Source organism: Acanthochromis polyacanthus, chromosome 3 (genome assembly GCF_021347895.1).
Source record: "Acanthochromis polyacanthus isolate Apoly-LR-REF ecotype Palm Island chromosome 3, KAUST_Apoly_ChrSc, whole genome shotgun sequence".
Lineage (NCBI taxonomy): Eukaryota > Metazoa > Chordata > Actinopteri > Pomacentridae > Acanthochromis > Acanthochromis polyacanthus.
Window position 1 is genome coordinate 22,530,485 of NC_067115.1, and position 13,399 is coordinate 22,543,883.

Below are 13,399 nucleotides of genomic sequence, written 5' to 3' on the forward strand. Positions count from 1 at the left end.
TAGTAACCTGGGAGAAGTTTTAATTCTACAGTTTTAAAGGCATTTCATAAATATTTTATTGGCTAATTCCAGCATAGTTAAGACATTATTTAGCCTGAGAAAAAGTAAATATAGCATTTATTATTCCCTCACCAGATTTTTATTGCACATGCTGCAATGTTTAATATTTGAATCTCTATATTCTGAAACATTTACAGAAAATATAACACATTAGTAAATTGAAGAAATAACAAATGAAAGTAATTACAAACAAGTACTAATAATATCTGGTGTTTCAGGAGAGAGAACTTGGACTTTGTAGTCTGCCATGGTCCTTTTGTTAGTTTGTCATATTAGTAATGTTTGACCAGATGCTAGAACGAGTTTTAAATTATCCCTTTACACTTTATCTATAGCTATATAGGCTATCTAAATATCTTAACCATTATATCTCAGCTGCTCAAGCAAATTTACAAAACAGATGTTACTGTAATATTTAAAGTAGCTTGTTCAATATGCAATTTCAATCTTATTTCGCGACCAGAGAGCCCTTTGTGGCTGAACGTCTGATGCTTACAATCTGTTTTACAAAGTACACTGATTTCACTTGCAGATCAGCTTTGAACCTACAGATGGCGGCATGACATCTACATCAGAGCATTTAGTAGCCTTAAAGACTGCCTGATGATAATAAATACACACAGTTATATATGCTTCATAAATATTCCTCTTCACATTTTACCTTTAAAATACAAATCATTATTTTTTACTTCTTTTAATATTTTGAACGTGGGCCTGCATTGTGCAATGACAATTTACATTTTGTCGTTTTTAGTCCGGCACAGAGAGGACAGCCCAGCGGCTTCATGTCTGCCGCCAAAATTCAAGTTAGAAGAGGAGAGAAGAAGGAGCTTTCCAGTCGTCGGTTGTAAACACTGGGCTGTAACTCAGTGCTTTCGCTTTTTAACTCACTGATTTGTCACTGAAACACGACGAATCTTGCCGCCGGAGTCTGCGGAAAGAGAACAGCCTAAAGATGCACATCAAGTCCATTATTATCGAGGGATTCAAGTCCTACGCACAGAGGACGGAAATCAACGGCTTTGACCCGCTGTTCAACGCCATCACCGGACTGAACGGCAGCGGCAAATCCAATATTTTGGACTCGATATGTTTCCTTTTGGGCATTTCTAACCTCACACATGTAAGTTCGACATTAGCTATACACTCGCTGTAAGTCAACAGCCTCCATGCTAAAACGTACCCAGTTGTTTTAGCATACAGCTTAATACCTTACTGCTCTAAGGTATCAAGCTGTATGCTAATATCTTAGAGCTTTAAGATATTAACATAGCGCTTATGCTGATATAATCACCTTTTTGAGGAGTTGGTGTCGCAGTGGTTGTTTTCTATCGTTTTCTTCACTACCATACTTGTGATAACAGAGTATCAGCAAGAATGAAAGGAAAGGTGTACAAAACAGTGGTGAGATCAGTGATGTATGGTTTAGAGACAGTGACACTGAGGAAAAGACAGGAGGCAGAGCTGGAGGTAGCACAGATTAAAATATTAAGATTCTCTTTGGGAGTGACCAGGATGGATAGGATCAGGAATGAGTACATCAGAGGAACAGCGCAAGTTAGATATTTTGGAGATAAAGCCAGAGAGGCCAAACTTGGACATGTACAGATTAGGGATAGTGAATATATTGGTAGAAGGATGCATGGAGGAAGGTAGGAAGGATGTATGGACGTAGTGAAAGAGCCCATGGAGTCAGTTTGTGTGAGAGAAGAGGATGCAGATGATGGTATAAGATGGAAGTAGATGAACTGCTGTGGCTACCCCTGAAGGGAAAAGAGGACTACTCTAACGCACTTAAGCTATTCTATCTTGAAATTTTTATACCTTTTATCTAATTAATTTTGAAGGTACGAGCCTCCAACCTCCAGGATTTGGTCTACAAGAATGGACAGGGTGGCATCACCAAGGCCACAGTGTCTATTACATTTGACAACTCCAACAAAAGCCAGAGTCCTCTGGGCTTTGAAACCCATGATGAGATCACAGTAACCAGACAGGTGGGGAAAGAAATTAAGAAGGAAACTGTTTTTTTTTTTTCCAAGCCTCTAAAACTGGTTTGCAAGCTTACTGTGCAATTCTAGTATTAAAATAGTGCTACATGCGGGCTTTTCTTTCTTTAAGGTGGTGATCGGTGGCAGGAACAAGTATCTCATCAATGGAGTCAATGCTAACAACACCAGGGTGCAGGATTTGTTCTGCTCTGTTGGCCTCAATGTCAACAACCCACATTTCCTCATCATGCAGGTCAGTCCTCTTAAGTATGCATGGTATGATATGTAACAGATTCAGTTTCTTTCAGACCAGTGACAAAATTTAATATCGTGATATTTTCGATGCTTTAGGGAAGGATCACCAAAGTTCTAAATATGAAGCCACCAGAGGTAAACCATACACATGTTGTCCACTATATCTCACTCTTTCATACATTTTCCTGCCTTTTTGAGACTTTTAGCCATGACCACCTATCTTCTTCCAGATCCTTGCCATGATTGAGGAGGCAGCAGGCACCAGGATGTATGAATGTAAAAAGATTAGTGCTCAGAAGACCATTGAGAAGAAGGAGGCCAAGCTGAATGAGATTCAGACTGTATGTTTGACATCCAGAGTCCTTTTCACATCTGTACCTTTTTCTGTTCTTCGGTTGCTGGAGCAAACGGTTTCCTGTGTTTACTCTTTTAGATTCTGGACGAGGAAATTACTCCAACTATGCAGAAACTGCAAGAGGTAGGTTGACTGTAAAACCAAAACTGAGGCTTCCAATGCATATATGTAGAATCTGGCTATATTTCCTGCATGGATTTCTATGTAATGATTTCTATTTTTCACTTCAACCCTCCTCCCTCTACAGGAGCGATCATCATACCTGGAGTACCAGAAGTTGATGCGTGAGATCCAGCACTTGTCGCGGTTGTATGTAGCCTGGATGTTTGTGTGTGCAGAGGAGACCAAGGTGAAGTCAGCAGAAAATCTAAAGGTGATGCAGGATAACATCACCAAGATGCAAGCCACCATGGCCGAGAACGAGAGCAAAGTCCGAGAGCTCTCAGCCCAGATTCAGGAGCTGCAGAAGAAAAGGACCAGGTAATGTACAGTAGAAGAGAAGGAGGAGATAAAGATGCTTTTAAACTGGTGTGGATATTCGCTAACTTCTTTCAAAATTATCTGTAGGCTAATCAATGTTTTGTATGTTTCTAAAAAAATATTTCTCTACAAGATAAAGGAATATTGAGCCATATTATTTTGCCTTTGATATAAATTTGCTCATTTGTAGGAGGTGAATGGGGTCTTAAAATCTCTGGAGGAGAGTCTGGCTGATGTACAACGTGTGGATGCCAAAGCTCAGAGTGCACTTGACTTAAAAAAACAGAATCTCAAAGAGGAAACCAAGAAGAGGAAGGAGCTTGTGAAGAGTATGGAAGAGGTAATGAATCAGTACATTTTCCTAACGTGACTTGTCTAAACTGAAACTACTGAGCCAAAGAAATTCACACACAATGATGGCAGTCAAACCCTAACTGTAATTACCTTCATCCTTAGGACAAGAAAATGCTTGTGGTGAAGGAAAAAGAGGTTTCCAAGTTGACTGAGCAGCTTCAGGCTGTACAGGAGGAGGGACAGAAGGACAGCGCTGCCCTCGAAGCAGCTGAGCAGCATTTCAAAGCTGTTTCTGCAGGTCTTTCTACCAATGAGGACGGAGAGGAGGCCACAATTGCTGGGCAGATGATGACCTGCAAGAATGACATGAGCAAGGCAGATACTGAGGCCAAGCAGGTGGGCAAAGCAATCAGATGTATCTGCAACAGGTGTGGCGTTTCACATTTGGCTTTTTAGATCCCCAGTTTCCATTCAAAATTATGTTTTCAGTACTAAAATGTATGCTCAGTCGCTTGAATGTGTGTTGCAGCCTTGTTGTTGCTCAGATTGTTCCATTAGGGGAGAACACTTATTTCCTTCATTAGGAGTGTAACAGTACACAAAAATCACGGTTCTGTTAGGTTCAGTACTCAGTTAAGGGGAAAAATGGAGAGAAAAAAACCCCCTGCTGATATGAGAGCTGGTATGACTTTCTGGCTGAAGTGTGGATGAGAAGGAACTTCATAACAGGGCTCTATCACCTAACGATCCGTCACATCCTGTGGTTCCCTGGAAACTCTTACCTGCTTTTAGGTCCGCAATTCTGCGCGACTGTGTGAGCTGGAGAAGGTCTACCGCAACTGTGGCCACTACGAAGTTTTTGGTTTCACAATTAAAACAATTCTGTACATTCTTAATAGTCTTAAAATTTGTGTACCAAACGTTTCGGTACGAATACGTGCACCGTTACACCCCTATCCTTCATAATTATTCATATCACAAATTTCCAACACCACCTGTTTTATCTCTGCCTTCCTTCCTTGTGTCCAGGCCCAAATGACTCTGAAACATGCTCAGGCTGAGCTAAAGACCAAACAGGCAGAGGTGAAAAAGATGGACAGCGGCTACAAGAAGGACCAGGACAACCTGCAGGCTGTCAGAAGCAGCAGGCAGAAACTCGAAGCTGAAATAGCCAAACTCAACTATGAGGGTACTGTACACATGCCACTTGGACTGGTACAAGATGCCTCCTCTGCCCAACGCTCTGTAATGACAGTAGGTATGCGTCTATCTCTGCAGATGGGAAGGAAGAAAGTCTGCTCGAACAAAGACGAAAGCTGTCCAGAGAGGTCTCTAAACTTAAAGAGACCTATGAGCATCTCATGTCCCGCTTCCCCAACCTGCGCTTTGACTACAAGTAAGGACTTGCATGTTTTTACATGTGATATGTAAGGTGGAGATTTTTGGATACATTTTCATTTTGTTTGTATTCACATCATTTTGAATGTAATATGTAAAATATATATATATATATATATATATATATATATATTGTAAAAGGTTACTGTTTTCAACTGGTAAAAGTGGTGATCAAAAAAACTTGTTTTATTTAACCAACAATCTGAAAACAAACGGTAATGCATTTTCTATTATAAATGACAAAGAGAAGCATCTAATCCTCACATTTAAGAAGCTGAAGCTAGAGAATATTTGTCTAATTGCAAACTTTTAATCAGAGCTGAGAGCGTTTGAATAATGAGGCTGTATTTGCGGGCTGAGGAGGGCTGCAACTAAGGATTGTTTTCAATATTCATTAATCTCAATTCATTGATTATACATTCATCAGAAAATGGCTCATAAATTCCCCTAAAGCAACTTAATAATGTCATCAAATAATTTTGTCTCACCAGCAGTCCAGAACCTATAGATTATGACTCTTCTGTCACAGAAGAGAAGGGCTGCATATGTCAGGCATTTATGTTTAGTAGCAATCTAAAATAGAATAGAATATAGAAACGCATCGATGATCGATTACCGGCTACTTGTTTTTGTTTGTTTATTTTTTGTTTCTGTTTTGTGTTTCACCCTGCTGTCTTTTAGGGACCCAGAGCGAGGATTTGACCGTAGCAAAGTGAAAGGGCTGCTAGCGAACCTGATCACAGTCCAGGATGTTTCCTACGCAACCGCACTGGAGGTTGTCGCCGGAGGACGGCTCTACAACGTTGTCGTTGACACAGAGGTAGGTGTGAGAGTGTGCAGTGCCAGTTATTTCAGTGCTATCATGGGTGTTCACGCTCTTATTTCATTTGCAGACCAGTGACAACCATTTAACCTCAGGTATTGATTTTGTCTTTCAGGTGACTGGTAAAAAACTGCTAGAGAAGGGAGAGCTGCAGCGAAGGTACACCATCATTCCCTTAAACAAGATCTCTGCCAAGACACTTAATGACAAAGTCGTCACCGCTGCCAAGAGCCTGGTGAGAGAGCAATCTTTTCTATGGTTCAGTTTTTATTCAAACTGTGTTTGTTTTTGGAGAAACGTGTGATTTGAGGTTTTTTTTCACTTTGCTGAAAAGTCTATATCTCCCATTTTCTTTTCCATTTGTCAGGTTGGACAGGACAATGTCCACACAGCTCTGTCTTTGGTTGGCTATGAATCTGACCTGCGTAAGGCCATGGAGTACGTGTTCGGCTCCACACTGGTGTGTGACACCCTGGACAATGCCAAGAAAGTGGCTTTTGATAGGCAGGTGATGACCAAGACTGTCACTCTCGGTGGGGACATCTTCGACCCACAAGGAACACTGAGTGGAGGTGAGAGCAAGTAGCATAAAGTCATCGATCTGTACCTTTGTAGAAGAGAATAGAGATGTGTTTCAAAGCTAAAAAAAAATAAATAAAAGAATCTCCTTTGCACCTAATTATTACATAGAATTCTACTTTTATTATCACTGTTACTATTAGAATGACAGTTTTAGCTTACTTGGCTGTGGTGAAAAATCGTCTTCCAACTGCCGCCATTTCTTTTTCAGGTGCTCGCTCCCAGTCAGCATCAGTTCTGTCCAGCCTGCAAGAAGTAAAGGAGGTTCAGGACAACTTGAACAGCAAGGAGTCTCAGCTTCAGGAAACTGAACGACAACTGGCCAGCCTGAAGGGAACTGCTGAGAAGTATGCAGACACTAACACACAAAATACCTGCACAAAGGGAAAGACAGTGCATGTACATTTAGAGGAACATATTTGTAATGTAGTTGTAGGTTGGTGTAACCATTTATTCATGCATTTATCAATAATTATAAGTCTTCCAGTGGAAACTGAGGAGTGGAGTTCCCATTTATAACAATATGCGTCATCACTGGAAGTATTTAAATAGTTGACATTATAAAGAGTTTAAAAGCAATTAGAGCAAATAGTCTTCTTCTTTAATGCAGTTTAAATCCCAGCACTGTCATCACTAACTCACTTTCATGTCATCCAGCTGTATTCTAGCTCTCACTTGCTCCTTTCATTCCAGACCTACCCCCATATTTCTTTCTTCTCTTCCCTACATTCTTCTCCTTGCAGGTACCGACAGCTGAAGCAGCAGCATGAGCTGAAGGTGGAGGAGGAACAGATTCTGCAGGCCAAGGTGCAGCAGAGCTCCTTCCACCAGCAGCAGGAGGAGCTGGAGAGGCTGCGCAAGGCAATTGGTCAGAACAGTGAAATATGCACGTAGAGAAAATGTTAAAAAAAATCAAAGATCGCTACATTTAGCTCGGCAGATTGTGCACGCTATATACAAACAGACAGTTGATTTAAGATTCCTCCTGGAGCTACGGACGTGCACATCTGATATAAAGTTGCAAATCAAACAATACACTGAACCTGCTTTAATCTTGGTGTTTGCTGTGGTGTGTTTGCTGAAACAGAGGAGAGTGAGGAGACTTTGCGCGTCACCAAGGATGTGCAGAAACGAGCGGAAGAGAAATACAAAGTGCTGGAGAACAAGATGAAGAATGCCGAGGCAGAAAGGGAGAAAGAACTGAAAGCTGCCCAGCAGAAACTCAACACAGCCAAGGCCAAAGCTGATGCATTCAACAAGAAGTTAAAGCAGAAGCAGCAAGTATGTTGTGCAGATGCATGTTATACACGACCACGCTCTTTATGCTTTGTTTCGGTCTCCCTCCACTCAATGTCATTGGTTAAATGTTATTTCTCTTGTACACACGTGGACAAAATTGTTGGTACCCCTCAGTTAAAGAAGGAAAAACCCACAATTCTCACTGAAATCACTTGAAACTCACAAAAGTAACAATAAATAAAAATTTATTGAAAATTAAATAATCAAAAACAGCCATTACTTTTGAATTGTTGATTAACATAATTATTTAAAAAAACAAACTAATGAAACAGGCCTGGACAAAAATGATGGTACCTCTATAAAAGATTGAAAACTATTTGACCAGAGTGACATGATTAACTCAGGTGTGTCATTTAATTGACATCACAGGTGTTTCCAAACTCATAATCAGTCAGTCTGCCTATTTAAAGGGAGACAAGTAGTCACCCTGCTGTTTGGTGAAAAGGTGTGTACCACACTGAACATGGACAACAGAAAGCGAAGGAGAGAATTGTCCCAGGACATCCAAAAAAAATGATAGACAAACATCTTAAAGGTAAAGGCTATAAGACCATCTCTAAACAGCTTGAAGTTCCTGTGACAACAGTGGCTCATATTATTCAGAAGTTCAAGACCCACGGGACAGTAGCCAACCTCCCTGGACGTGGCCGCAAGAGGAAAATTGATGACAAATTGAAGAGACGGATCGTTGGAATTGTATCCAAAGAGCCCAGAGCAACCTCCAAAGAAATTAAAGGTGAACTCCAAGGCCAAGGTACATCAGTGTCAGATCGCACCATTCGTCGTTGTTTGAGCCAAAGTGGACTTCATGGGAGACGACCAAGGAGGACACCACTGCTGAAAAAACTCATAAAAAAGCCAGACTGGAATTTGCAAAAATGCATGTTGACAAGCCACAAAGCTTCTGGGAGAATGTCCTTTGGACAGATGAGACCAAACTGGAGCTTTTTGGTAAGGCACATCAACTCTATGTTCATAGACTCAAAAACCAAGCATACGAAGAAAAGAACACTGTCCCTACGGTGAAACATGGAGGAGGCTCAGTAATGTTTTGGGGCTGCTTTGCTGCATCTGGCACAGGGTGTCTTGAAAGTGTGCAAGGTACGATGAAATCTGAAGACTATCAAGGCATTCTGGAGAGAAATGTGCTGCCTAGTGTCAGAAAGCTTGGTCTCAGTCGCAGGTCATGGGTCTTCCAACAGGACAACGATCCAAAACACACAGCCAAAAACACCCAAGAATGGCTGAGAGAAAAGCGTTGGACTATTCTAAAGTGGCCTTCTATGAGCCCAGATCTGAATCCCATTGAACATATGTGGAAGGAGCTGAAACATGCCATTTGGAGAAGACACCCATCAAACCTGAGACAACTGGAGCTGTTTGCTCATGAGGAGTGGGCCAAAATACCTGTTGACAGCTGCAGAACGCTCATTGACAAATACAGAAATCGTTTAATTGCAGTGATTGCCTCAAAAGGTTGTGCAACAAAATATTAAGTTATGGGTACCATCATTTTTGTCCAGCCCTATTTCATTAGTTTTTTTTTTTTAAATAATTATGTTAATCAACAATTCAAAAGTGATGGCTGATTTTGATTATTTAGTTTTCAATAAATTTTTATTTATTGTTACTTTTGTGAGTTTCAAGTGATTTCAGTGAGAATTGTGGGTTTTTCCTTCTTTAACTGAGGGGTACCAACAATTTTGTCCACATGTGTATGTTTGACACCCCTGTATGGATGTGTGACATGCAAACCTAAAGCCTGGATTGAGCATACATTGAGAATGGACTTTTGCTGATGTAGGAGACACCTGACATGCAATTTATGTTTTAGGAATTTCTTAAAAAAAGAATGGAAGACTAAAAAAACTATCAAACTATTACACTACTTTTTTCCCCGTTTTTATATTATTAGGTCTCCTTTAATATGATTAATAAATTGTATTTGATTCGAATTTCCACTAGGATCTTGTGTTGCATTTGAGGCACTGATGAAATAGCTCTTTTTTTGAAAAATTCTTGCTAATGTGCAGGAGTCCGATGCCGTGGCCCTGGAGCTGGAGGAGCTGCGTAGAGAGCAGACTGGTTATGAGCAGCAGATTCAGGCTGTAGATGAGGCGATGAAGGCCATCCAGGAGCAGATAGACAGCATGGCTTGCACTGTGTCACAGAACAAGGTAATTTTGACCGTGTTTAGAGTACAGTTTGTGTTTTTAAGGACAGTGTACATGGTGAGTGAATCACGTCTGGAAACGACTGTGTTGAATGCAATTTCTCATTTGTTTTACCTCTCGTCATCATTTCTCTTTTTTTTTTTTTTTTTTTCTTTCACATCGTAGGAGGCAGTGCGTAAAGCCCAGGAGGAGCTGGCTAAACAAAAGGAAGTAATCATGGCACAAGACAAAGAGCTCAAGGTAAATGCTTTGATTTTCAACATCCTTGTTAGAAGAGAAGAATTTGTTTCAAGATTGGTTCTTTGGAGCACATTGCATCATTATTACACTGTGCTTGCAATGGCTTCAGTTTCCTTAATTAGAAAATAATAAATTGTATGTAGAATTTTAAAGTGTGGTTGGTTAATCGAAATGCATTTCTTTTTGATTGCTAGGTGAAAAGCACAGAAGCCAATAAGATCAGAGAACAGAACAACGAAGTCCAGCTGAAGATTAAGGAACTGGAACACAACATTAGTAAGCACCGCAAAGACAGCCAGGACGCCGCTGACAAGGTGCACAAAGTTTAATTTGCCTCCATTGCTGCAATAACGTTTGATATTTCCATGACCTGTGAGGCTCATGTACGCTTGACCATATTCAGTCTGACTTCCATCTTCACTGTCTTTCTCCAGGTGTCTCGCATGCTGGAGGAACACGACTGGATCCGTTCAGAGCGTCAGTTCTTCGGCCAGCCAAACACGTCTTATGACTTCAAAACCAACAACCCCCGTGAGGCGGGCCAGAGGCTGAAGAAGTTGGAGGAGACCACCACCAAGCTGGAGAGGAATGTTAACAAGAGGGCCATGAACATGCTGAACGAGACGGAGGAAAGGGTGAGGAGGAGTCGGAGGGCATAGAATGTCTGAGATTGTAAAGCAAGCAAATGTAAAAATAGCATCTAACGGATCCCCCGACTATCCCCTGGGATTTTCTTGCCTTCTGCAGTACAATGACCTGATGAAGAAGAAGAGGATTGTGGAGAACGACAAAGCAAAAATCTTGCAGACCATTGAGGAGCTGGACCAGAAGAAGAATGAGGCTCTCAACGTTGCTTGGCAGAAGGTCTCTTTAGATATCACAATTTTCTCGTATTTCCTTCTGACTGCGCTTGTCTGTTTCATATAACACTGGTGCTTAGGGCTGGCCCGAATAGTGGTTTCTGGCCTCCAAATATTCGGGCCCTATTAAAGACGAATATCCGGATATTCGTTCCGCCCCGTAACGTCCGACCAGGGGCGGTGGTGGTGGTGGTCGTGGGGGGGTGCGCGCGGCGGCGGTGGAGACGGCCCAAATATTCGTATCCATTCGTGTGGTTCGTGCGGCGCAGCGGCAGCGGAGACGGCCCGAATAGTCGGATCCGTTCGTCTGGTCTCCCGGGTCCACATTTTGCCTTCGTTTAGTCTTTAGTTAAACTGAAGAATTCCCAAACACCGGTCTTCAGCATCTTGTCTTGTGTTTATGCAACGAAGTGAAGCTTGACTTCAGAGTTGGCAGCCACCAGGCCATTCGGGTGGTGTTTACAAACATGAATGGAGGAGCCGAAATGATCCGAATATTCCGATGCCAAATTAATATCCGGATAGTGCCGTAGCGAACGAATATTCGGATATTTGGAATATTCGGGTCCAGCCCTACTGGTGCTATGAAAATGTGTTACTGTGAGACAGCAGAAACTTTATAAAAACATCTGTTTTGCCCTACCATTCATGCAGCTGTATATGTACGTTCACATCTTTTTTAAAAATCCATAAACCACTGCTAATGTGTTTTGATTTTATTTCTTTTATTACCTCCATTACTTGTGGCTTGTAGCTACAATCTCACTAGTGATTTATTGAGCCTGTAGCTTTGGACCTCAATAAAAACTTCCTGCATTTATGTGCCATTAATTTTGCATGATCCTTCTCTGTAGGTAAACAAGGACTTTGGCTCCATCTTCTCCACTTTGCTGCCAGGAGCCACAGCAAAGCTGGCGCCTCCCCAGGGCTGTGGAGTCTTGGAAGGCCTTGAGTTCAAGGTGGCCTTGGGCAACACCTGGAAGGAGAACCTCACTGAGCTCAGTGGTGGACAAAGGTCAGTAAAATCAGTTGTACGGACTTTGAGTGTGTCTAAACATTGCTGTAAGTAATATAAATGTTTCTGGGTGTGACAGACCTGCCAACCTGTACGCATTTTGCGTAGCAGGTACGCTCCGCCTCATTAAACTACTCAAAAAGCTGCAGACATCTGTGAGTGCTGTTAGAAATGTGGACGTGCAATACTCATGCCTGACAACATGGTGCAGCAGTGTAGTGGTGCAATTTCAACCAATCATAGAGTAGCGGAGAAAAACGAGTCTGCCGAACCCTTGTTGGCCCGTTCTCTCCTGTCTGCCTCCCTCTGCCTCTCTCCCCGTTCCCCGTGCCCTCACCCGCAGCAGCTGGCGGTTAAAACAGTAAAATGGTGTGTGTGTGTGTCTTTTGGCAAATATGTACTGTTAATAACGTTACTTTCACGTTGAAAATACGATGTCATATCGGGGAAATAAGCACCGAGAGTTTTTTTTCCTATCGACATGAGCGCGAGCTGTGCGCGTGTTTGCGCGTGCGTGCGTGAGATAGAATAAAGTAGCTAAGCTAGCCACACAAGTGGTACTCAAAATATTTCGCCAAAGTTGGCAGGTCTGGTGTGATGATAAAGTTAGTTACTTTATTCAGAGCCCTGCTTGTGTCTCTTCAGATCTCTGGTGGCCTTGTCTCTCATCCTGGCCATGCTGCTTTTCAAGCCTGCTCCCATCTACATCTTGGATGAGGTGGACGCTGCTCTTGATCTGTCTCACACACAGAACATTGGACAGATGCTACGCACACATTTTAGGCACTCCCAGGTAAATAAAAACATTCAAATATATATGTATTTATTGAGCTTTAATTTCTTGCAAAGAAACTTGAACTTTGAGACGCAAACCAAACTGACGCCGTCGCTCCTGATCCTTTCACGTACTGTTGAATGATGTGACGTTTTTAACCACAAAATTCCTTTCAACTCTCCTTGCAGTTTGTGGTCGTGTCCCTAAAAGACGGCATGTTCACCAACGCCAACGTCCTGTTCAAGACAAAGTTTGTCGACGGCATGTCCACGGTGACACGGACCGCACTCAGCCAGAGTGACGCCAACCTTCCTCAGAAAGGCCAAGACAAAGCTCGTCAGAAAGAGAAGAGGACCAAGCAAATCATGAGCTAATCATTGCGCCGAGTGTTGATCACGACAAAGTCACATTTTCAATTCCTTCTGGTATTATGTCTCGTAGAAACCACATCACTTAACGCAAATAATCAGAACTTGTGAATGGTGGATACTTGTTTCCTCTGTTGATAGCGATCGCTCATAATATCTAGAGTTGTGCTGTTTCTGCACCCATTTGTAGGTTTAATTTCCTGACTTTTTCATTCCTTCTTTTGTGTCCTTTGTTCAGCTGTTTGTGTGGAATTTGTTCATATCTTGGTATTCTAAACTTTTCACTGTACATTTCCCATCCAACATGTCCTTGTTATTCTGTCTCTTTTGTGGATTAAGTTCAGGCTTCTCTGCTTCAAGTCATCACTTTTATATGTGCCTAATGCTTTTATGTATATTCCTAAATAAAGAAGGTTAAATATTAATGCTTTTC

At 41.8% G+C, this 13,399-nt stretch overlaps 1 protein-coding gene across 1 annotated transcript; it reads left to right on the top strand.

The window, feature by feature from the left end:
• The first annotated feature begins 853 nt into the window (after nt 1-853).
• On the top strand, nt 854-13,391 carry smc2 (structural maintenance of chromosomes 2). The gene is given in 25 exon segments (XM_051946084.1): nt 854-1,183; nt 1,908-2,057; nt 2,182-2,304; nt 2,403-2,441; nt 2,537-2,647; nt 2,740-2,784; nt 2,909-3,151; nt 3,332-3,481; nt 3,598-3,831; nt 4,465-4,624; nt 4,714-4,831; nt 5,515-5,653; nt 5,772-5,891; nt 6,024-6,228; nt 6,447-6,582; nt 6,979-7,103; nt 7,323-7,516; nt 9,568-9,711; nt 9,874-9,948; nt 10,143-10,262; nt 10,383-10,583; nt 10,696-10,812; nt 11,663-11,823; nt 12,469-12,616; nt 12,787-13,391. Coding segments are annotated over 25 exon segments (3,612 nt in total). The 5' UTR covers nt 854-1,015; the 3' UTR covers nt 12,973-13,391.
• The last annotated feature ends 8 nt before the right edge of the window (nt 13,392-13,399 follow it).